Source organism: Saccopteryx bilineata, chromosome 2 (genome assembly GCF_036850765.1).
Source record: "Saccopteryx bilineata isolate mSacBil1 chromosome 2, mSacBil1_pri_phased_curated, whole genome shotgun sequence".
Classification (NCBI taxonomy): Eukaryota; Metazoa; Chordata; class Mammalia; order Chiroptera; family Emballonuridae; genus Saccopteryx; species Saccopteryx bilineata.
Genome location: NC_089491.1, coordinates 98,667,580 through 98,692,769, shown reverse-complemented (window position 1 = coordinate 98,692,769; position 25,190 = coordinate 98,667,580). Strand labels below are relative to the sequence as shown.

The following is a 25,190-nucleotide window of genomic DNA, read 5'->3' as shown; positions in this document are numbered from 1 at the left end:
TAACCTATCCCATTTTATTATATTTGTTCGTTTGTTTCTCTTATCTTCATCCTTGATTTTTTTTTCTTTTTTCTTTTTTTTTGCCTCCTCCAATTTGGTCGTTTAACTCCATACCGGTCTTACTCTCTCCTCTCCTTGAACTACACTACCCATAAGTGTTACATCTCCCATTATCTTTTCTTTCCTCTTCCTTTCTCTCTATGAGGGTTGCACTCCAAAACCCTTAACTCTCTCTCTCTCTCTCTCCTCTTTTTTCTTTTTTCTTCTTTTAGTGGTTCCCTCTTTTTTCTCTCTCTCTCTCTTCTTTTCTCCCTCTATATTAGTTTCTTCCTTTTTCCTTTACATCTCCTCTCATTCAAACCTCAATAACAAACAAATTATTTTATCTGGGACTCAAACTTATGTTTGTGGCATTTTGGGGTTTTTTTACTTCACCTTTTTAACTCACTAGCAGTGCTCCCATCCCTGGCTCTCCATTTTATCAAGCTCTTGTTCCACTAAATACAATAGTAATTTTAAATTTGTCCCCCCATTTTCCTGTTTCCCTCTTACTCCTCTCATCATAACTCTTAGTCAACCAACACCTAAACGCAAATCATTTTATTCTTGATCCAAATTTTTTCATTATTTGCTTTTTGTGGGTCCATACCCCCACCCCTTTTTTATTTATTTATTTTTCTTGCCCCTTTATTACTTTTTCCCAATTCAGGCCCTCCATTACAGGCATTGTTTGTTCTATTAAATACAATATAATTCACAGTTCACCACAAGATTTTCTCAAGAAAGAGGGGAGAGGAGAGGAGAGAAAAAAAGGAGGAGGGGAATAAATTCCTTTTTAAAAATTTTTATTTTATTTTATTTTTCTTTATTTCATTCTTAATTTTTTTTTAAAAAAAACAACTTTTTTCAATTTTTTATTTTTTTAACTTTTTATTTTTTATTAAATCTCATTAATACTATCAACAAAACCACCCTCAGATGCCATTAAGGAAGAGAAAATCAAATATCATGGATACAAAAGAAAGAGAGGTAACACAGATAGAAGAGGAAAAATCTATGGAGAAAAAATTTAATATATTGGAAACCTTGGAGTTAAATGACAGAGAATTCAAGATAGAAATCCTAAAAATCCTCCAAGATATACAAGAAAACACAGAAAGGCAATTTAAGGAGCTCAGAAAACAACTCAATGAACACAAAGAATATATGTCCAAGGAAATTGAAACTATAAAAACAAATCAAACAGAGATGAAAAACTCAATTCACGAGCTGAAAAACGAAGTAACAAGCTTAGCTAATAGAACAGGTCAGATAGAAGAGAGGATTAGTGAAATAGAAGACAAGCAACTTGAGGCACAACAGAGAGAAGAAGAAAGAAACTCAAAAATTTTAAAAAATGAGATAGCCCTACAAGAATTATCTGACTCCATCAAAAAGAATAACATAAGAATAATAGGGATATCAGAGGGAGAAGAGAGAGAAAATGGAATGGAGAACATACTCAAACAAATAATAGATGAGAACTTCCCAAGCCTGTGGAAAGAACTAAAGCCTCAAGTTCAAGAAGCAAACAGAACTCCGAGTTTTCTTAACCCCAACAAACCTACTCCAAGGCATATCATAATGAAATTGACACAAACCAACAGCAAAGAAAAAATTCTCAAGGCAGCCAGGGAAAAGAAGAATACAACATATAAAGGAAGGCCCATTAGATTATCATCAGATTTCTCAGCAGCAACTCTACAAGCTAGAAGAGAGTGGACCCCAATATTTAAAGTCCTGAAAGAGAGGAACTTTCAGCCACGAATACTATACCCATCAAAGCTATCCTTCAAATATGAAGGAGAAATAAAAACATTCACAGATACAGAAAAGATGAGGGAATTTATCATCAGAAAACCCCCACTCCAGGAATTACTAAAGGGGGTTCTCCAATCAGATACAAAGAACAAAAAAAAATAAAGCCACAAGTAAAAGCTCCAAGAAGAACACAATAAAACCAAATTTAAACTGTGACAACAACAAAAAGAAAGGGGGGAGAGGATGGAGATTAACAGTAGCAAAGGACGATGGAGTGCAAAAGTACTCACAAAATAGTGCTCTACAATGAACAGGGTAGGAACCCTTTTCATTACCTAAAGGTAACCACCATTGAAAAAACCACCACAGAAGCACATGAGATAAAAAAGATAGCAACAGTGGAAAGATGTATGGAATACAACCAAATAAAAACAAAAGATAAAAAAAACGAAAGAGAAGGATCAAACAAGACACAAAACTAACAGAAAGCGGCCCTGGCCGGTTGGCTCAGCGGTAGAGCGTCGGCCTAGTGTGTGGAGGACCCGGGTTCGATTCCCGGCCAGGGCACACAGGAGAAGCGCCCATTTGCTTCTCCACCCCTCCGCCGCGCCTTGCTCTCTGTCTCTCTCTTCCACTCCCGCAGCCAAGGCTCCATTGGAGCAAAGATGGCCCGGGCACTGGGGATGGCTCTGTGGCCTCTGCCTCAGGCGCTGGAGTGGCTCTGGTCGCAACATGGCGACGCCCAGGATGGGCAGAGCATCGCCCCCTGGTGGGCAGAGCGTTGCCCCATGGTGGGCGTGCCGGGTGGATCCCGGTCGGGCGCATGCGGGAGTCTGTCTGACTGTCTCTCCCCGTTTCCAGCTTCAGAAAAAAAAATGCAAAAAAAAAAAGCAAAAAAACAACTAACAGAAAGCAATCTATAAAATGGCAATAGGGAACTCACAAGTGTCAATAATTACACTAAATGTAAACGGATTAAACTCACCAATAAAAAGACACAGAGTAGCAGAATGGATTAAAAAAGAAAATCCAACTGTATGCTGCCTACAGGAAACTCATCTAAGTAACAAGGATAAAAACAAACTCAAAGTGAAAGGCTGGAAAACAATACTCCAAGCAAATAACATCCCAAAAAAAGCAGGCGTAGCAATACTCATATCTGATAATGCTGACTACAAGACAACAAAAGTACTCAGAGACAAAAATGGCCATTTCATAGTGGCTAAGGGGACACTGAATCAAGAAGACATAACAATTCTTAATATATATGCACCAAACCAAGGAGCACCAAAATATATAAGACAGCTACTTATTGACTTTAAAACAAAAACAGACAAAAATACAATCATACTTGGAGACCTCAATACACCGCTGACAGCTCTAGATCGGTCATCCAAACAGAGAATCAACAAAGACATAGTGGCCTTAAACAAAACACTAGAGCACCTGGATATGATAGACATCTACAGGACATTTCATCCCAAAGTGACTGAGTATACATTTTTCTCCAGTGTACATGGATCATTCTCAGGAATTGACCATATGTTGGGCCACAAAAACAACATCAGCAAATTCAGAAAAATCGAAGTTGTACCAAGCATATTTTCTGATCATAAAGCCTTGAAACTAGAATTCAACTGCAAAAAGGAGGAAAAAAATCCCACAAAAATGTGGAAACTAAACAACATACTTTTAAAAAATGAATGGGTCAAAGAAGAAATAAGTGCGGAGATCAAAAGATATATACAGACTAATGAAAATAACAATACAACATATCAGAATCTATGGGATGCAGCAAAAGCAGTGATAACAGGGAAGTTCATATCACTTCAGGCATATATAAACATACAAGAGACAGCCCAAGTGAACCACTTAACTTCACACCTTAAGGAACTAGAAAAAGAAGAACAAAAACAACCCAAAACTAGCCGAAGAGAGGAGATAATAAAAATCAGAGCAGAAATAAATGAAATAGAGAACAGTAAAACTATAGAAAAAATTAATAGAACAAAGAGTTGGTTCTTTGAAAATATCAATAAAATTGACAAACCCTTGGCAAGACTTACCAAGGAAAAAAGAGAAAGAATTCATATAAACAAAATCCAAAATGAAAGAGGAGAAATCACCACGGACACCGTAGATATACAAAGAATTATTGTAGAATACTATGAAAAACTTTATGCCACTAAATTCAACAATCTAGAAGAAATGGATAAATTCTTAGAACAATACAACCTTCCTAGACTGAGTCAAGAAGAAGCAGAAAGCCTAAACAGACCTATTAGTAGAGAAGAAATAGAAAAAACCATTAAAAACCTCCCCAAAAATAAAAGTCCAGGACCTGACGGCTATACCAGCGAATTTTATCAAACATTCAAAGAAGACTTGGTTCCTATTCTACTGAAAGTCTTCCAAAAAATTGAAGAAGAAGCAATACTTCCAAACACATTTTATGAGGCCAACATAACCCTCATACCAAAACCAGGCAAGGATGGCACAAAAAAAGAAAACTACAGACCAATATCTCTAATGAATACAGATGCTAAAATACTAAACAAAATACTAGCAAATCGAATACAACAACATATTAAAAAAATAATACATCACGATCAAGTGGGATTCATCCCAGAATCTCAAGGATGGTTCAACATACGTAAAACGGTTAACATAATACACCATATCAACAAAACAAAGAACAAAAACCACATGATCTTATCAATAGACGCAGAAAAGGCTTTCGATAAAATACAACACAATTTTATGTTTAAAACTCTCAACAAAATGGGTATAGAAGGAAAATATCTCAACATGATAAAGGCCATATATGATAAACCATCAGCTAACATCATATTAAATGGCACAAAACTGAAGGCTTTCCCCCTTAAATCAGGAACAAGACAGGGTTGTCCACTCTCTCCACTGTTATTTAATGTGGTACTAGAGGTTCTAGCCAGAGCAATCAGACAAGACAAAGAAATAAAAGGCATCCATATCGGAAAAGAAGTAAAGGTATCACTTTTTGCAGATGATATGATCCTATACATCGAAAACCCCAAAGAATCCACAAAAAGACTACTAGAAACAATAAGCCAATACAGTAAGGTCGCAGGATACAAAATTAACATACAGAAGTCAATAGCCTTTCTATATGCCAACAATGAAACAATTGAGAATGAACTCAAAAGAATAATCCCCTTCACAATTGCAACAAAAAAAATAAAATACTTAGGAATAAACATAACAAAGAATGTAAAGGACTTATATAAAGAAAACTATAAACCATTGTTAAAGAGAAATTGAGAAAGATATAATGAGATGGAAGAATATTCCTTGTTCTTGGTTAGGAAGAATAAATATAATCAAGACGGCTATATTACCCAAAGCAATATATAAATTTAATGCAATTCGCATCAAAATTCCAATGACATTTTTTAAAGAAATAGAGCAAAAAATCATCAGATTTATATGAAACTATAAAAAACCCCGAATAGCCAAAGCAATCCTAAAGAAAAAGAATGAAGCTGGGGGCATTACAATACCTGACTTCAAACTCTATTATAGGGCCACGACAATCAAAACAGCATGGTATTGGCAGAAAAATAGACACTCAGACCAATGGAACAGAATAGAAAGTCCAGAAATAAAACCACATATATATAGTCAAATAATTTTTGATAAAGGTACCAAGAACATACAATGGAGAAAAGAAAGCCTCTTCAATAAATGGTGCTGGGAAAACTGGAAAGCCACATGCAAAAGAATGAAACTGGACTACAGTTTGTCCCCCTGTACTAAAATTAACTCAAAATGGATCAAAGATCTAAACATAAGACCTGAAACAATAAAGTACATAGAAGAAGACATAGGTACTCAACTCATGGACCTGGGTTTTAAAGAGCATTTTATGAATTTGACTCCAATGGCAAGAGAAGTGAAGGCAAAAATTAATGAATGGGACTACATCAGACTAAGAAGTTTTTGCTCAGCAAGAGAAACTGATAACAAAATAAACAGAAAGCCAACTAAATGGGAAATGATATTTTCAAACAACAGCTCAGATAAGGGCCTAATATCCAAAATATACAAAGAACTCATAAAACTCAACAACAAACAAACAATCCAATAAAAAAATGGGAAGAGGACATGAACAGACACTTCTCCCAGGAGGAAGTACAAATGGCCAACAGATATATGAAAAGATGTTCATCTTCTTTAGTTATTAGAGAAATGCAAATCAAAACTACAATGAGACACCACCTCACACCTGTTCGATTAGCTATTATTAACAAGACAGGTAATAGCAAATGTTGGAGAGGCTGTGGAGAAAAAGGAACCCTCATACACTGTTGGTGGGAATGTAAAGTAGTACAACCATTATGGAAGAAAGTATGGTGGTTCCTCAAAAAACTGAAAATAGAACTACCTTATGACCCAGCAATCCCTCTACTGGGTATATACCCCAAAAACTCAGAAACATTGATACATAAAGACACATGCAGCCCCATGTTCATTGCAGCATTGTTCACAGTGGCCAGGACATGGAAACAACCAAAAAGCCCGTCAATAGACGACTGGATAAAGAAGATGTGGCACATATACACTATGGAATACTACTCAGCCATAAGAAATGATGACATTGGATCATTCACAGCAAAATGGTGGGATCTTGATAACATTATCCGAAGTGAAATAAGTAAATCAGAAAAAACCAGGAACTGCATTATTCCATACGTAGGTGGGACATAAAAGTGAAACTAAGAGACATTGATAAGAGTGTGGTGGTTACGGGGGGAAGGGGGAAAGGGAGAGGGAAAGGGGGGGGGCACAAAGAAAACTAGATAGAAGGTGACAGAGGACAATCTGACTTTGGGTGATGGGTATGCAACATAATTGAAAGACAAGATAACTTGGACTTGTTGATCTTTGAATATATGTAACCTGATTTATTGATGTCGCCCCATTAAAAAAATAAAATTATAATTAAAAAAAAATGATAAAAAAGATGGCCTTAAGTACCATGAAAAAAAGGATACAGAAATTTTAAAATATCCATTAAATTGCCTCATGCCTTTTCCCAGGCTATACTCTACACCCTGCCCAAGAAATAACTACTATTCTGACTTTAACAACATCTAGATTCGCTAATAAAGGTATTTTTATTTTTAATTTTTTTTTTATTATTCATTTTAAAGAGTGGGGAGAGAGAGAGAGAGAGAGAGAAGGGGGAGGAGCAGGAAGCATCAACTCCCATATGTGCCTTGACCAGGCAAGCCAGGGTTTTGAACCGGCAACCTCAGTATTTCCAGGTTGACGCTTTATCCACTGCGCCACCACAGGTCAGGCTAAAGGTATTTTTAGAAGGGTACAATTCCACAAGGACAAAGAGAAGCAGACATATGAAAGTAACCTAATTTTGGAAGTGGAAAATCATATGAATGAGCTAGATATTATTACATGGAAAAGTAGAACTGACCTGGCAGACCCAGGAAAACTGAGACCTAAGCCAGCAATGGGGAAAGCTTAGAATCACACCCACCCATCTACATGGCAGCATACCAGAAAGGCATTCTGAATTGGCAGCACCAACTATTGCATCATATGGGGGTGAATTTGGAGATCAAAATAGTAAGACTGAAGCTTCTACACTAGTAAAAGTCTTCTACCTGGCCTCTCTGCATTCCATCTCTTCCCTTCAAGTCTCTGGTGTATCTAAGTTCTATCACTCATTTCTATGATATTTGCAATTCAAACTTCCACTGAGGCGAGCTGCCCAGAACAGAGAGTCACTTTTCCTCTTTCCCTGGTCTTGGTGGTTATTTTCATGGAAGTCAGGAAACATTTCCAAAAGTGATTCCTTCTTGACAGAATGCTACTTTTGGCCAAAGTTCCTGACATTCAACTGCACAAATGAATTAGCTTCCCCTTTCCTGTTAGAGCATCACAGACCACTGGCAATAAAGCTTAGTTATTGAGACTAGGAATCTTCCTTGGGTAAACGGTCCAGCTGCTGAAACATTTACCTTGGCCACAGACTATGTTCAATAGGAGTATAGTATACAGATGAAGGATCTCCTGTCAGTGGTAAACAGCTCCTAAGATTTATAAATTAGTGGTGCTGATGTTCTTACAATCACTTATCTCTGTTACTTAACTATTAAGTTACTTAATAAGAGACTGTGCCTCCTTTAATATCTACCTCAAGTAGCTTTTGAAAGAGTATTATGTACACTTTGACATTTAAGTCACCCTACACAACAAATTTACCACAACCACACAAATAATTACCTGTAGTGTTTTAATTCAACGACATCCCACCAAATTTCCTATGCATAATAAGGTAAGTGTTAATGCCACTTCTAGATTAAAATTAACACTTACTCTCTTCTGTCATCTCAGTGCTTGTTAGGTCTTCTGTCTTCTTGGAGTAATTTCTTATATTGATGTCAGTAAGCGTACTTAGAAATAGAAGTTCTGATTCTAAATGTCGAAGATTACTTCTCAGATCCTTTGAAGATACCCATCCTTCAGGATGTGATTGGTATATTTCTTGAAGAGATTTTCTAAGAAGTAAATATTGGAAATAATTACTCCAATGAAGAAACCCTGTAGTAGCTACAAATTTCTTCAGACCATTCCCATTTTGCCCTTCTTATTTCCTATTAAAACCAACTCAAAACAAATATGGCTTACTGACACAACCTTTAATTGCAACATAAAACAACCTAACCAAATTATGTTATCATATTTTTACATATTTGAAACTATTAAAAAATTATCACAGGAGCATTTCACAAAATTAAAATGTCCATTTAGGTAAGAATGTTTAGAATGTTCCAACCTAAATTCTGATATACCAAGACATCTCATTATTTTAAAAGATGTCATGAAATTAATAACAAAAAAAATTTAGCTTGCTTAAACTTCCAAATCAAGCAAGGTATCAAAGATCATTTTATATTAAGAAAGAGATTCTCAGGAAATCTCAGAATAAAGGGGGTAAAAATTCTAAAGGAATGAGAAAGAGCATAATTTTTTTTACACTGTAATCAGATATTCCTCATTGCAAACATGTAACTCTATTTTCCTTGAAAACAGTAAAATTTCCGCTACTGTTCACAATGAATTGTACCTTACTTTTGTCATACTGTATTGCCCTCATACTCTGCCGCATTCTGCAGTGCTGATTTCTACCATCTTAAGAAACAACTTCCTTGGATTCTGAGGCATGATTATCCCAATTCTCAATTTAAATTTTGAATCTCCAACTGTACATTCTTCATAGTGGAGATCAAAAACTTATACAAAGTCTGTGGTAATTTTTTTTATTTATTTTTCTTTATTATTATTATTATTTTTCCTGAATTTGGAAACGGGGAGGCAGTCAGACAGACTTCCGCATGCGCCCGACAGGGATCCACCGGGCATGCCCACCAGGGGGTGATGCTCTGCCCATCTGGGGCGTTGCTCTGTTGCATCCAGAGCCATTCTAGCGCCTGAGGCAGAGGCCACAGAGCCATCCTCAGCGCCTGGGCAAACTTTGCTCCAATGGAGCCTCGGCTGCGGGAGGGGAAGAGAGAGACAGAGAGGAAGGAGAGGGGGAGGGGTGAAGAAGCAGATGGGCGCTTCTCCTGTGTGCCCTGGCCAGGAATCGAACCCGGGACTCCCACACGCCAGGCTGATGCTCTACCACTGAGCCAACCGGCCAAGGCCTCTGTGGTAATTTTTTTAAATGTTGTTTTAATGCTAATTTGAAATAGTAATATAAGTGTATTCTGGGATACTCCCCCATGCTCTTTTGTATTTGCCATCATTTATTAATGAAAATATTATTTAAATATAGAAAGCTAATACATGAGAGGCAATCTTCATAATTAAATGATGGGTTCCTGCCAAGTGAATACCAAATAATGTCACAGTAAGCTAGGAATGAAAATGTCAAGGTATTTCTAATAGAGCAAAGTGATAAGAAAACTAGGTCATCACATTAAAGGATAAATATGCAGAACTCAAAAAAAGAAACTGTGATAGAAAAGAGAAGGAAAAAGCAAGGAATTACAAAACCACCAGAAAACATCAAAATGGCAATAAATATACACCTATCAATAATTAGTTTAGGCCTGATCTGTGGTGGTGCAGTGGATAAAGTGTCCACGATCAAGTGTCGACCTGGAACACTGAGGTAGCTGGTTTAAAACCCCAGACTTGCCTGGTCAAGGCATATATGGGAGTTGATGCTTTCTGATCCAGCCCCACCCCTCTTTTTCTCTCTCTCCCTGCTCTAAAATGAATAAATAATAATAATAATGATAATTAGTTTAGCCTGACCTGTAGTGGCACAGAGGACAAAGTGTCAACCTGAGGTTGCTATTTGAAACCCTGGGCTTGCCCAGTCAAAGCACAGACAATAAGCAATCAATGAACAACTAAAATGAAGCAACTATGAGTTGGTACTTATTTCTCCTTCCTCTCTCCTCTCTGTGTAAAATAAGTAAATAAAATCTTTTAAAAAATAATAGTTTAAATGTAAATCAACTAATTTTCCAATCAAAATACACAGATTGCTTAAATGGATAAAAAAACAAGACCCAGATATATGCTGTTTACAAGAAAAAGATTCACTTAAGATATAAGAACACACACACACTGAAAGTGAAGGGATAGAAAAAGATATTCCAGGCAAATGAGTACCAAAAGAAAGACAGGGTAGTCATACTTATATCAAATAAATAAATAAATAAATAAATAAATAGGCCCTGGCTGGTTGGCTCAATGGTAGAGCGTCGGTCTGGTGTGCAGGGGTACGGGGTTCGATTCCCCGCCAGGGCACAAAGGAGAAGCACTAATCAGCTACTCTACCCCTCCCCCTCTCCTTCCTCTCTGTCTCTTTCTTCCCCTCCCGCAGCCGAGGCTCCATTGGAGCAAAGATGGCCCGGGCTCTGGGGATGGCTCCTTGGCCTCTGCCCCAGGCGCTGGAGTGGCTCTGGTCGCGATGGGGTGACTCCCCGGAGAGGAGGAGCATCGCCCCCTGGTGGGCAGAGTGTTGCCCCTGGTGGGCGTGCCGGGTGGATCCTGGATCCCGGTCGGGCGCATGCGGGAGTCTGTCTGACTGTCTCACCCCATTTCCAGCTTCGGAAAAATACAAAAATAAATAAATATATAAACTTTCGGACAAAGTTTGTAATAGGACTAACATGGTCATTACAAAATGATATTGGGGTCAGTGCACCACTATTATCAACAGATAGATCATCTAAACAAAAATTCAATAGATGACCTGACAGACATATATAGTACATTGCATCCAAAAACAACAGAATATACAGTCTTTACAAGAGCACATGGAACATCTTCCAGGATAGGTCATATGTCAAACCACAAAACAAATCTTAATAAAATTATGATTGAAATGATATTAAGCATCTTTTTTTTTTTTTTTCTGAAGCTGGAAACTGGGAGAGACAGTCAGACAGACTCCCGCATGCGCCTGACTGGGATCCACCCGGCACACCCACCAGGGGGCGATGCTCTGCCCCTCCGGGGCGTCACTCTGCCACGACCAGAGCCACTCCAGCACCCGGGGCAGAAGGCATGGAGCCATCCCCAGCGCCCGGGCCATCTTTGCTCCAATGGAGCCTCAGCTGCGGGAGGGGAAGACAGAGACAGAGAGGAAGCAGAGGGGGAGGGGTGAAGAAGCAGATGGGCGCCTCTCCTGTGTGCCCTGGCCGGGAATCGAACCCGGGACTCCTGCACGCCAGGCCGACGCTCCACCACTGAGCCAAGCGGCCAGGGCCAATAAATACCTATGATGCCATTTACATGAAGTATCTGGAGAAGTCAAATTCAGAGAAAGGAGAATGGTGGTTGCCAAAGGCTAAAAGAAGTGAGAAATACGAAGTTATTGTTTAATGGATGCAGAGTATCAGTTTTATAAAATGAAAAATTATAGAGAGGAATAATGGTGATAATGGCACATTATGAATGTATGTAACATCACTGATCTTAACACTTAAAAATGGTTAAGATGGTAAAATTTATGATACACTGCTTACAAAAATTAGGGGATATTTCAAAATGAATATGAAGCAATAAAAAAAAGTATTTGAGCCTGACCTGTGGTGGCGCAGTGGATAAAGCGTCAACCTGGAAACACTGAGGTTGCCAGTTCAAAACCGTGGGCTTGCCTGGTCAAGGCACATATGGGAGTTGATGCTTCCTGCTCCTCCCCCCTTCCCTCTTTCTCTCTCCCCTCTCTATAATGAATAAAGTCTTTAAAAATAAATAAATAAAAATAAAATAAAGTATTTGATTTTTTAATTAAACAAGAACATCAGAAAAGCAAACAAGTCAACGAAAGTTGTTTAATTATGTAAATGAGATGTAAACTCAATTATCTTGATTGAGTAGCAAGTGACATATTGGTTGGGGCTAACAGAAGCATGTCAAACTGGGCAAGAGTGCCACACACTGACTGTTCAGTAGGTGTATGGTCACCCAAGACTGCCAAAACACACTGACAGTGATGGGGCATGGACAGGATCATATTGTTCAGCTATTCTTGTGGGATCCTCTGCCACTCTTGCTCCAGGGAAACTTCCAGCTCAAGAAATGTTGTGGGGGGAAAAAAAAGAAATGTTGTAGGCTTGACCAGGCAATGGCGCAATGGATAGAGCGTCAGCCTGGGACACGAAGGACCCAGGTTTGAAACCCCAATGTCGCCAGCTTGAGCGCAGGCTCATCTGGTTTGAGCAAGGCAAGCCAGCTTGAGCCCAAGGTTGCTGGCTTGTGCAAGGGGTCACTCGGTCTGCTGTAGTCTCCCTGGTCAAGGCACATATGAGAACAGCAATCAATGAACAACTAAGGAGCCGCAACAAAGAATTGATGCTTCTCATCTCTCTCCCTTCCTGTTTGTCTGTCCCTACCTATCCCTCTGTCTCTGTCACATACACACACACACACACACACACACACACACACACACACAAAGAAAAAGTGTTGTGGGAGGCACTGAACAGTTCTCCAGATGTCTTCCCAGTGCATCCCAAGCATGTCCAACGTGATTCAGGTCTGGAGAACATGAAAGCCAGGCCATGCGTTTGATTCCTGCCTCCTAAAGCACATTGATGAGATGTGCAAGGTGGGGCCTTGCATTATCGTCCATGAAAAGAAAGTTGTTTCCAACTGCTCCAGCATAGGGCACCACTGTCAGGTGCAGAACCTCATCTTGATATCTGACAGCAATCAGTGATCCGTTTCTGATTATGTGGAAGTTGGTTCGACCACCAATGCTGATGCCAGCCCACACCATGATTCCACCACCACCAAAGGAGTCCCTTTCTCACATGAAAAGTGGATTCTCCAGTGTTCCTCGGTCACACCAGATCAGGACACAATGATTGTCAGGCTGAAGACTGAACCGTGACTCATCAGAGAGAAGGACAGTTGACCACTCATCACAGGTCCAATGACGATGCTCATCAGCCCACCTTCTACAGGTTCTATGGTGTTCAGCAGATAACGGAATGCATACCATTGGTTGCCAGGTATGCAGTTTAACACGATGGAGCCGATTTCATATGGTCTGGGTGCATATCCATCATCTGATGGCAGCAACAAACTGTCCCCGCAGCTCTGTTGCATTGCTGCACCTGTTCCTTCTTGCAAATAAAGTCAAGTAGTGGTCATCTCTTGCTGTTGTGGCAGATAGGCAACCCTACCCTCATCTTTTTCATACTGTGCCAGGCTCTTGAAAGCAATTCTACAGCCTGCTAATCACACTTTGGGATGTTCCAAGTGCTGTTGCCACTGTCGTCTGTGTTTGACCAGCTTCAAGATGTCCTATGGCTCTCCAGGCTTCGCATTCAGGCAAATCATGTTGCAGGGGCATTGCAAGCACTGGGAAATTGCAGAATGTGCACTTTCAAAATCAGGGAATGTGCAGATACTCCAGTACTTTCAGCCTTTTGTATAGTGCATTTTAACTAATAAAATAAAAGTTAGTTTTGTATCTCATTTGCATAACCAAATAACTTTCCTTGACTTGTTTGCTTTTCCAATATTCTTAATTAAAAAAATCAAATGCTTCTTTTTTTAATCACTTCATATTCATTTTGAAATATCCCCTAATTTTTATGAGCAGTGTATTCCAGTGTACTTTACCACATACACACACACACAGACATGCACACACAAATCTTGGTACACAGGTCCCAATCTTTCTTCTACACCATAGTTTAAAGAAACTTCACATTAAGTCCAAACACCTTGGACTAATATTTAACATCCTCCACAATTTGAACTCTTTCAACTTCCCCAACTCATCATTTGAGGAGGCCCAGATTACTTTAATAGTCTCCATACTATCCTGGTCTAACAACATCTCCTGGCCAGTAGAGAAATAATGTTTCCCCGCAATATGATACATCACTTCTCAAACTTTCCAAGGTGCATCAAGTAGTGCCGGGGTGCTGTTAAAGTGCTGCTTGACTTAGTAGGCCGGTGTGAGGCCAACATCTGTATTTCTAACAAACTCCCAAGAAATGCTACTGCTTCTGATCTGTGGAGCACCTGTAGAAGTGTGCCTGCACTGTGGAGGAACACACCTGGATCCTGTTCACCTGCTCCACTTCTTCCTGTCACCAGTCATAGCTTTCTCTATCTTTAGGACCTCATCCGATGTGCAAGCAAACATCTTCAGAACCCCTCCTCGTTTTCTCGTCCAATCAGCTCTGGAAAACCTCATTCTCTCTACACCTACGTCCAATCAGTTTCAGGTTTCCAGCAGCTTGCAAATTCGAGACAAGTATGTAACTGGTACACACCTTGTCGACTCTTTCTCCCCTTCTTCAGCTAAGCCAAGTGCCTGGGCATTCAAGTTAAGACTCTTGGGATCCAACCCAGATCTGACACTTTCTCTTGAGACCTTGGGCAAGCAGCTTAGCTTCTCCGAGACCCAAGTTCTTTAGGACAGTTAAAAATGGCAACTACCTTAGACAGCTGTCCTAGGTACTGAAAGAGATGATGCACATCAAGAAAGCTCTTTGCCTTTCTCAGTCTGGCACTCACAGTTGCAGTGAGTACTGCAAATGATAGACCCTGGCTTAGACTAGTAACAAAGATGTTAAGACGCCGCTTTCTCAGCGGCAAAAGGCACTCCACACTTATCTCCGCCTGTTAGTGCAGAATGGCTATCTGGTGGTTTAACAAGGAGTTTCCCTAACTTCCCTCGCAGCGGCGCGATGACATCAGTTCACACCTGGCCTCGCACTAACAAGGGGCCGGCGCGCGGACTCCGCATTCTAGACCTGTGATAGAACTATTTGCGTTCCCGCCCACGTTGCTACTCCCGCGATATCTGCCGGAGGTCCCGGACACCGTCCCCCAGGACCCGAGGAGGACCACCTACTGCACTCGGGCGGTATCTTCCCCTGGCGACGGCAGCTCCACCACCGCCCGTTTCAGGGCCGCGATCTCGGCTTCCAAGACGCGGACCTCGGCTTGCTTCGCATCCATAGCGCGGTGCTAACGGGACGGACGCACGCTCGCCTCGCAGCGCGCTTCAAACTTCGCGCGCTCCGGGCACAGACTGTCCCAACAGCGGGGGAGTAGAGGGAATATGCCCGACGTCCTTGCGTGCAATGCGAGCTCGCAAGGTAGGCCTGGCTCGTTGTCATCCCCGCGCACGTTGCCACAGCTGTACCCTAACAGTCCCTACGGTTGTAGAGAATTGATTCGCTCCAACCCGAAGCCCAAAGGCACGGCCGCCCAACCCATGGTGGTGGAGTTTGGAGCAACCTGGATGCGTACGTCATTGAAGAGTAGCTTCCGGGACCGTGGGAACGGAGCGTCTTGTTATTTTTCTTCCGCTCGGTCACTTCCGCCGGCCGAGTCCAGGCGTGGTCAACCACAAAGTGATAATCCTCTTAAGCAAGAATTATAGAATTGTGGTTTGAGTATTTTGAGGACGTGAGGGCAGGGTGGCGGAGGCATCGCGGCATCCCATACGATGGAAAACGAAATAGACAGCACTAAGGAACTGAATATGGAAACGGAACCTTAGGAAGCTGAGTTGGAAATCGAGTAGGAAGAAATACAGGTTCCGCGTCGTGGCACACGTGACTCGAAGTTAGGTACCTCTAGCATCGCTGGGTGTAGGAGACGAAGTGGCGAGGACTGCGATTGGGGCATGGGAAGTGACCAGGTAATTTGGCCTCTTCTGTCCCTTCCTGTCTGGGTCTTCATGGGAAAGTAGGTAGAGGTTAGTAGGTTGGGTCCAAAAGCGTCTACTGAAAGATGTTGGCAGCACCTCACGCCCAGAACACGGGCCACGCTTTGGGTTTCTAGGTTCTGTTTTGGGGTCGAGTGGGGGTGAGTCTTATAGCTCTTTGGAAAGGGCAGGGTGTCGCAGTTGAGCGCCTGTGGGTGCTAAACGGGATTAGAGATCTCAAAAAGGGCCTCAAATCTCACTACCTCCGAAAGAGTTTTCCCGAAGCCTTTCTAATCCAATAACCTTGTAGTATAGTTATGCATGACAGGTCCTAATATTAGACCCGGTTTATAATTCTGGCTTCACTAATTCACTGAATGGCGTTGGGAAAGTGACTTACTTCCTCCTGCTCATCTGAAAAATGAAATGCACGCAAACTGTCATAGACGCCGGCGCATAGTTAAAAACAAAAGTCTGTAGTAGCAGTGATATCAGTTGCTCTCCTAGCCTGAACAGCGCTTTGCAGACACTACTCTTGTGACACTGTAGTTACTATGACTGCATCCTTTGCTTCTCTGGTGATTGGGAAGAACACCAGGATGGTGTTCTTTTTTCTTTATTTATTTTTATCCTTTAGCATATAGACCTGCCACATCCCATTTCTGTCAGCATTTGTTAACGTTAAGTAAATATATAAATGCATAAAAAAAGAAAAACGCCTAACAAATTGGTAAGTAAATGAGATGGGGTAAAGTATAATATTGCAATTATTTGAGAGAAAGCATCTGTTCACACCTGTGTCTATGTAGAGAGGCGCTGTTCTGCAGTGGGGTCATGGAGAAAGTGGATGGAGGGCTTCACCAGAATCTCCAGGGATAAAATTTGGAAACACTATAATAGTGAAAATTCAGGCAAACAATTTGGCATAGAAGGTTCAAGGTAGGAGTTGGGGTTTATTTTGTTTGTTTTTTAGGTTTGAGAAGAACTGTTCTGTCAATAGAAAATTGCTTTTTCTCCACAAGAACACACTGAGTGTCTGCCTAGCCTTTATGAAAGCTAACAAAGAAACAAAGCGCCTTTTCGTGGGTGGCCTTGGCCAGAACATTTCTGAGGCAGACCTACAAAATCAGTTCAGCAGGTTTGGAGAAGTTTCTGATGTGCAGATCATCACTCGGAAAGATGACCAAGGTAAATTTACAGGCCTTCATGGGTAGCCACAGGCAGATCTAACTCAGGTCACTTACCACAAAATAAAGGAACCATAGAGATGAATGTTAACCCTGATAATTAAAGGTGATTTGTGTATCATTGTAGGACACTATCTTGTGTTCTCTGCCCCCTGCTGTGGAGGTGTGTGTGTGTGTGTGTGTGTGTGTGTGTATATATATATATATATATTTATTTATTTTTTTTTTTTCTGAAGCTGAAACGGGGAGGCAGTCAGACAGACTCCCGCATGCGCCCGACCGGGATCCACCTCTCACACCCACCAGGGAGCGATGCTCTGCCCATCCAGGGCGTCGCTCTGTCACGACCAGAGCCACTCTAGCGCCTGAGGCAGAGACCATGGAGCCATCCTCAGCGTCTAGGCCATCTTTGCTCCAATGGAGCTTCGGCTGCGGGAGGAGAAGAGAGAGACAGAGAGGAAAGAGAGGGGGAGGGGTGGAGAAGCAGATGGGTGCTTCTCCTGTATGCCCTGACTGGGAATTGTGGAGGTATAATTTATGATGTGGAACTTGCCCAGAATTATGTTCCTGAAATCAAAAATATTCTAAATTCTAAAATATCTGGTTCATGGAACATGTAACTAACTTTATTTTCAGAGCTAACATTTTAATATTCAGTAAGTGCCCTATTATGTAGAATATCACTGACATATAATCATAATGTAACAATGTAATAATTACATGCAATTAACCCACTACGACATTTTTTTGAATATTCTGATAATCATACTTAGAAAAATGCAGTCTTTGTGTCCAGTGAAAAATAAATGTTTTTCTTTGAAAGAGTTTTCAAGAACTCATTTTTTAATTTAGAAATTAATTATTTTTACATTGTTCTCTGGATAAAAGTTGAAATAAACTTGTTTTTCTGGTTTTTTGTTTTGTTTTTTTAGGAAACCCACAGAAAGTCTTTGCATATATCAACATCAGAATAGCAGAAACAGATCTGAAAAAATGTAAGATGTTTTCCATGTTATTTGCTGGTTTATGTCACTGCATAACTTGCGACAACTTCGTACTAAATCTAAACTTCGTCAGACGCTCTTTAAGTCATCCAGAGCCCTGGTTGGCAAACCGCGGCTTGTGAGCCACATGCAGCTCTTTGGCCCCTTGAGTGTGGCTCTTCCACAAAATACCACCTGTGGGTGCTACCTTGATAAGGAATGTACCTACTTATATAGTTTAAGTTTAAAAAATTTGGCTCTCAAAAGAAATTTCAATCGTTGTACTGTTGATATTTGGCTTTGTTGACTAATGAGTTTGCTGACCACTGACAGAGGAACAGCAATGATCAAGGGAACTCCATTATCCTACAACTCAGCAGGTTTAGATTCATACCATTTGGCATCAGCAGACATGTGGTGGCACATTGCTCATGGGTTTGCTCAAAAGGGTATTCTAAAATAGTGTGTACAAGAGACAAAACGCTCATTGAAATTGCCTGTTACACATATCCCACTGGATATTATGCCGTACCCCGCCTTCCCTGTGTGTTCATTTCTCAGAGATGTTGTTTTCTCGTCATTACATGGCTTTATTGTATCAGTAAGTTCAGTAAATCTGAGGGCAAACTGTGGACTTGATTGAAGCAGAAAGGGTAGATATAATCCGTACTGCCACTGATGCAGTAATGTAGTCCAGTTATTTGGAAGCTGAAAAGTAAGAGGTACTGCTAATAGGAAAAGTTCCAGCATCCTTGCCTTTCATTTGCAAAACAGGGATAGGATGGATGACAGTATAGGAGTGATTAATAGTGATGGGTACAGATGATTTGGAGGGGTGAACACACATACAAAGTACAGAGATGTGTTGTAGTATTGAGCACCTGAAACCTGTATAGTTATGTTAGCCAGTGTCATCCCAGTAAATTCATTTTTTTTTAAAAAAACCTCAATTCTGTTGTTCATTGAGGTTGCTAAGTTGTGGTTAAGAACACATCAGCTCTAAAAACATACAAATAAAGAACACATCAATTCTGATGTGTGGCAAGTTATTTAAACTTCTATGCCCTCGTTTGCTTATCCAGTGTGTGACAGATACTGTGTGTCTCATAATATTGTAAAGATTGAACTGATCAGTACCTTTATATTTAAAATATTATCAATACAATCTTCTCTCTGTTAGTGGGTATTATTGAGACTGATAGCAAATATTGAGAAAAATGAACTACTAGGGCATAATAGTTCAAACACAGTTTAGTCACTTGCAGCTAATTTGTTTGGATGTTATACAGTAATAACTAATATGAAGCGATAGATAAAAGTGAGGTGCTACAGAATTCCAGCGTGTCCTCTGAGTTCCTGTAGGAAAATTACATTAACATTTTATAGTTTTTAGTGTGGGAAATAATGAAATGTTAAATATCAGTCATTCACCAAAGTTTTCTGATGTTACTTTATAAACAAATGACAAATTTTCTTCATAGTTTATATGTTGGCCTCATTCATATCTTCCAGTCACACTGGGAGGTAGGGAATAAAAGGGCTCCAATGTTAAGGGTCAAGGTGAGACCAAGGTCTAAGCCTTCTCACTCCAGGTCTCAAATTCCTTATTTTGTCTTCTTTGTATCTTTGAGATGAACAAGTCTACTTTTTTGGTACTAAATACTTAGAAAAAATCACATTCTGAAATATATTTTTGCATTGTCATGTAATTGGGTAATAATTCTTTACTTTATAGGTATGTCTGTTTTAAATAAAACTAAATGGAAAGGTGGAACTCTGCAAATTCAATTAGCAAAAGAAAGTTTTCTGCACAGGTAAGATTTGCTCTAGGTGAATTTAAACAGTATTTTTTTATTTTGTAAATGTTTTCATCTATTCATTTAATTGATTTGTTTATTACAGTACTAGCAAATTCAAACATCTGCAAATTCAAGCAGAGCTAAAATGCCTCTCAAGTGTGACTCATCACAATCCCAGACTCCACCAAAAAAAGATAATACAGAGCATCTCCATCTGTCTATTTTAAGCTATAAAAATATATACTTGCTATCTTTTTTAACAAAATTCTTTATGGTAATGTAGATCTTCCCTCTTTTAAGTAATGATTATTGAGTACTATTTCAGAAAACAGTATGATTGGCCACTGATAGACATTTAGACTGTTTCCACCTTTTCATGATAAAAGATGACCCTTGAAGATAGATACTGCAAGGCTTCCCCTGGGTTTTGTGTCATCTAGAAGAGTTACTGTGTCATGGAGTTATATGTACATTTAAATTTTAATAGATACTAGTAAATTGCTCTGTTATTTTTGACTTAACACTAGTGTCATACCAAGATACAGATAATAGGAAACTTCTATGTAAGAGGCATAAGATTAATAATTAAGCAAGTGATTAAGAACAAGGCATTTTAACAACTGTTAGTGTACTTTAAGATCCTGAAGGTATTCCTTGGGAGGAAAGATTACATAAATCTGGGAACTTCCCAAAGGTGAAACATTTTAGAAATATACAGATCTAGCCACCAGTATCAGTGATAAGATCATTCTAGATCAGGGAAAAGTAAGGTCTGAAGCAGATGACAAGCAGGAGGAATGCTTTGAGGGAGTGGTCTGGTGAGACAGGTGAAAATCTGATTTTGTTCTTCAACTGGGAACATCTGGAAACAGGAATAGTGATGAGATTCATTCAGCAGCACTTCAGTGGCTGCTGTATATAGGAATTCGAGTCCTAGTCCTGAGCAGTGTGAGAACACAGTGCCGCTGCCTGGAAGGTGCCTGCAACTGTGCCGCAGGAGCACATGGCAGTCATTCTGGAGGGTGGAGGTTAGGAGACAGACCAGAGGCAGAGTGCAGTAATGATGGGTCAGTTCAGTTGTTCGTGCCTAAACAAGGTGAGGAGGTTGAATCAGAAGGTTGAGATGGCGCTTAGCATTCTTTTCCTCAGTGCTCTTCCTTATAAGAGTAGAAATAACACTTGGCAGATTTGGGGCTCTGAAATGCACCTTTATCTAATGAGGAAGAATGAAGGGATTCAGGAGGGTAAAATGTGAAAAGTACTCAAGTTGAAAGGGAAAATTCAAAGGCCCTGGATCACTATAAAGTTAAACAGCATTATAGTGTTAAAAAATAATAATAAAACAAAAGCACCATTAGTAGTGTGACTGCTTTATTTTTATTTTCTGTTTCAGATTGGCCCAAGAGAGAGAAGAAGCAAAAGTGAAGAAAGAAAAATCAGCAATCGGCAATACCAACTTGATAGAAAAGGCTAGAGTGGTGGATTTCCATCTGAAAGCTGTGCCAGGGACAGAAGTACCAGGGCACAAAGTGAGTCTCTTCTAGTAGCCTGAACTAGCCCAGGAACCAAATCTCGAGACCATCTGACTGTGGGCATCATGTCTAAAGCAGTTGCTTTTTAACATAGGTAGTGCTTTATGGTTTTCAAACTGCATTTACAACTCTTGGATAAGCGTAGTCCTCCATTATATAGAGACAACTCAAAACAAGTGGAGACAGGACTCCATTATTTGTAAATTGCATTGTGTGCCCACCACCCAAAGTCTGATTTTCCTCCATCACCATATATTTGACCCCCTTTACCCTCATAATCCTCCCTCACCATTTTCCCCCTCTAATAACCTGCATACTGTTGGCTGTGTCTTTGAGTTTCTTTTGCTTGTTTGTTGCTTTCCTTCTTTGTTTCGTATGTAAGTGAAGTTGTACAGTTCTTGACTTTTAGCTTCTTGTTTCGCTTAGCATAATACTCTCAAGATAAATCCATGTTGGCCCTAATGGCCATACATATTTTTATTCTTTCTTATGGCTGAGCAATATTCCGTTGTATACCATACCTTTATCTACTCATCGGTTGAAGAATGCTTAGGTTGTTTCCATGTCTTGGCTAACGTGAAGAATGCTGCAGTGAACATAGGGGTACATATATCTTTATTGAAATGTGTTTTCAAATTGTTTGGGTAGATGCCCAGAAGATGGATTGCAAGGTCATAAGGTAGCTCTATTCCTAATGTTTTAAGGAACCTCCACACTGTTTTCCATTGTGGCTATATTAGTTTACACTCCCACCAGCAGTGAATGAGGGTTTCTTTTTCTCCACAACCTTTCCAACACTTGTTATTACCTGTCTTGTTGAACAGGCAATCTAACAGGTGTTGGGTTGTACCTCATTGCAGCTTTTTCATTTCTCTAATAGCTAGTGAAGTTGAGTATCTTTTCATATGTCTGTTGGCCATTTGTATGTCATCTTGGGAGAAGTGTCTGTCCAGGTCCTCTCCCATTTTTTATGTTTTTCTTTTTATAGGGACAGAGAGAGAGTCAGATAGAGGGATAGATAGGGACAGACAGGAACGGAGAAAGATGAGAAGCATCAATCATCAATTTTTTGTTGTGACACCTTAGTTGTTCATTGATTGCTTTCTCATATGTGCCTTGACCGCGGGCCTTCAGCAGACTATGAGTAAACCCCCACTCGAGTCAGTGACCTTGGGTTCAAGCTGGTGAGCTTTTTTTTTTTGCTCAAGCCAGATGAGCCCGCACTCAAGCTGACAACCCCGGGGTCTCGAACCTGGGTCCTTCCGCATCCCAGTTCGACGCTCTATCCACTGCGCCACCGCCTGGTCAGGCCTCTCCCATTTTTTAATTGGATTGTTTGTTTTTTTATTGTTCAATTGTATGAGTTTATTTTTATTTTGGATATGAACCCCCTTGTCAGAGATATTTGCAAATATTTATATGTTCTCTCATTTGGTTGGATGCCTTTTGTTTTGTTAATGGTTTCTCTGCTATACAGAAGCTTTTTAATTTCATGTAGTCCTATTCATTCATTTTTGCCTTTACTTTCCTTGCCTTTGGGATCAAATTTATAAAATCTTTTGAGACCAAGATCCATAAATAATTAGAAACCAAGATCTGTTCTCTACTATGTTTAATTTATACTTTCAGGTCTTATATTTAGGTTTTGATCCATTTTGAATTAATTTTTGTGCATGGGGACAAACAGCAGTCTATTTTCATTTGTTTGCATGCAGCTTTTCAATTTTCCCAGCATCATTTATTGAAGAGGCTTTCTTTTCTCCACTGTGTGATTTTGGCTCCTTTGTCAAGGATGGTTTGTCCATATATATGTGGTTTTCTTTCTGGGTTCTCAGTTCCATTGGCTCATGAGTCTGTTTTTCTGCGAGTACCATATTGTTTTGATTATTGTGGCTCTATAGTGTAACTTGAAGTCAGTGAGTGTGGTACCTCTAGGTGTGTGTGTGTGTGTGTGTGTGTGTGTGTGTGTGTGTGTTTCAGGATTGCTCTGGCTGTTTTATATCTTTTGTGGTTCCATAAATAGTTGCTGATTTTTCTGTTTTATTTCTTTGAAAAAGTGTCATTGGGATTTTGATGAGGGTTACATTACGTTTATATGTTGCTCTAGGTCATAGAGCCATTTCAGTTAAAGATTTTCCATGTTCTTACATTTTTGTGTCTTTAATATTTTTCACCAATGTTTTGTAGTTTTCAATGAATAATTTCTTTAATTTTTTTGTTAAGTTTATTCCTAGGTATTTTATTCTGTCTTTTGTAAATTCAAATTGAATTTTTTTTCATTGATTTTGAATCCTATAACTATATTGTGTTTGTTTTTTCTAATCTTTTGGTGAAGCGATTTTCAACCTTTTTTATCTCATGGCACATGTAAACTAATGACTAAAGTTTTGTAACACACCAAAAAATATATTTTTTGCCAATCTGACAAAAAAAATAGGTATAATTTTCATTGATCTACAAAAATAATAGTAATTACCTACCCTTTTTGTTCCAAAATGAGTTTAAAAAACCAGGTGCCTATACTTGTATATAAGCATTTCTGGTACCAAGAATTAACCAATCAGATGTAGTATTTTTTTTAACCTAGAAAGAGACAGACAGACAGGAAGGGAGAGAGATACAAAGCATCAACATATAGTTGCATCATTTTAGTTCATTGATTGCTTTTCATACATTCCTTGACCAGAGGGCTCTAGCCAAGCCAATGACCCCTTGCTCAAGCCAGCGACCTTTGGGCTCAAGCTAGTGAGCCTGTGCTCAAGTCAGCAACCTCGGGGTTCAGAGGCTAGGTCCTCAATGTCCCAAAACCACACTCTATCCACTGCGCCACCAACTTGTCAGGCTAGATGCACTCTTATTATGTGACGTGACCAACAAGATGCAACTCCATTATATGCTCTGTATATTTATGGATCAATGCAGGGCATTCACACTGGACGGCTACTGTTTTATTGGCTGTTGTCATTTTTTATTTGACAATCTAAGGGGGAAGAAGTCAGTGCCCCAGGTATTGCATGTTTTAAAAATTCTTGTAGCACACCAGTTGAAAATCACTAGTTGAGCATATTGACAAGTGAAGGTGTCTTTTGTTTTTCAGTAGGTGGCTCTGAAGCACAAGTTCCTGTTTTCTCTTACTTGCACTACAGGGGCTTCCTTCATCTCTGTGGGTTGGTGTCTCCTCAGTCATGGGAATTGCCCCATATCCTCCAGGGAGGTGGGCATCCTTTTTACGACCCAGTCCCCTCAGTCTCAGGGCACCACTCTCATGGTGCTGAATGGCAAGCTGTGGGTCTCCCAGTCAGTGCCTCCCAGTACCACTCCTGCAACCAAAAGCTGCCTGCCACACTGCTGTCTCAGGTGTCTCACTACCTCTACCAGGCTCCGCCATAATGGGTGGGCACGGGGTGGGCGTGGAAAAGTGGCTTCACACGTCTGAGGCTGTGTTCTTTCCAGTGAGATAAGTCATAATATGTACAGACCATTTAGGTTTTGGAAGTTGGTTTTGTCTTTTAGTGATATGCCAAGTGCAGGTTTTAATGCTGGCAGGAATGGGGGTAGGGGTTCCCCTGGCTGCTGCTTTCTTTTTGTGGTGTTGGCAGCTGTAGAACCCTTTGCAACACTTCTCTAACCGTGACCCTGGGTTCAGTCTCAGTGTGTACTGGCCATCCAGGCCCAATTGCTTCCTG

At 40.1% G+C, this 25,190-nt stretch overlaps 2 protein-coding genes across 7 annotated transcripts in view; one reads left to right on the top strand and one right to left on the bottom strand.

Moving 5' to 3' along the window:
* The window catches only part of CENPP (centromere protein P), a 261,199-nt gene extending 245,580 nt beyond the window's left edge, over positions 1 to 15,619 (bottom strand). For 2 of the 5 annotated variants that reach the window (XM_066257463.1, XM_066257464.1), the window contains exons 1-2: positions 15,203 to 15,580; positions 8,179 to 8,360 (exon numbers count right to left, since the gene is read on the bottom strand). In XM_066257463.1, coding sequence (XP_066113560.1) covers positions 8,179 to 8,360; positions 15,203 to 15,309 — 289 coding nt within the window. In that variant the 5' untranslated portion in view covers positions 15,310 to 15,580. The other 3 variants (XM_066257465.1, XM_066257466.1, XM_066257467.1) reach the window with 3 other exon arrangements.
* A 165-nt stretch (positions 15,620 to 15,784) lies between these two features.
* The window catches only part of NOL8 (nucleolar protein 8), a 43,292-nt gene continuing 33,886 nt past the window's right edge, over positions 15,785 to 25,190 (top strand). For both annotated transcript variants that reach the window (XM_066257453.1, XM_066257452.1), the window contains exons 1-5: positions 15,785 to 15,997; positions 16,977 to 17,191; positions 18,123 to 18,185; positions 19,909 to 19,987; positions 21,366 to 21,501. In XM_066257453.1, the coding sequence (XP_066113550.1) occupies positions 17,053 to 17,191; positions 18,123 to 18,185; positions 19,909 to 19,987; positions 21,366 to 21,501 (417 nt within the window). In that variant the 5' untranslated portion in view covers positions 15,785 to 15,997; positions 16,977 to 17,052. The remainder of the gene's footprint in view (positions 15,998 to 16,976; positions 17,192 to 18,122; positions 18,186 to 19,908; positions 19,988 to 21,365; positions 21,502 to 25,190) is intronic.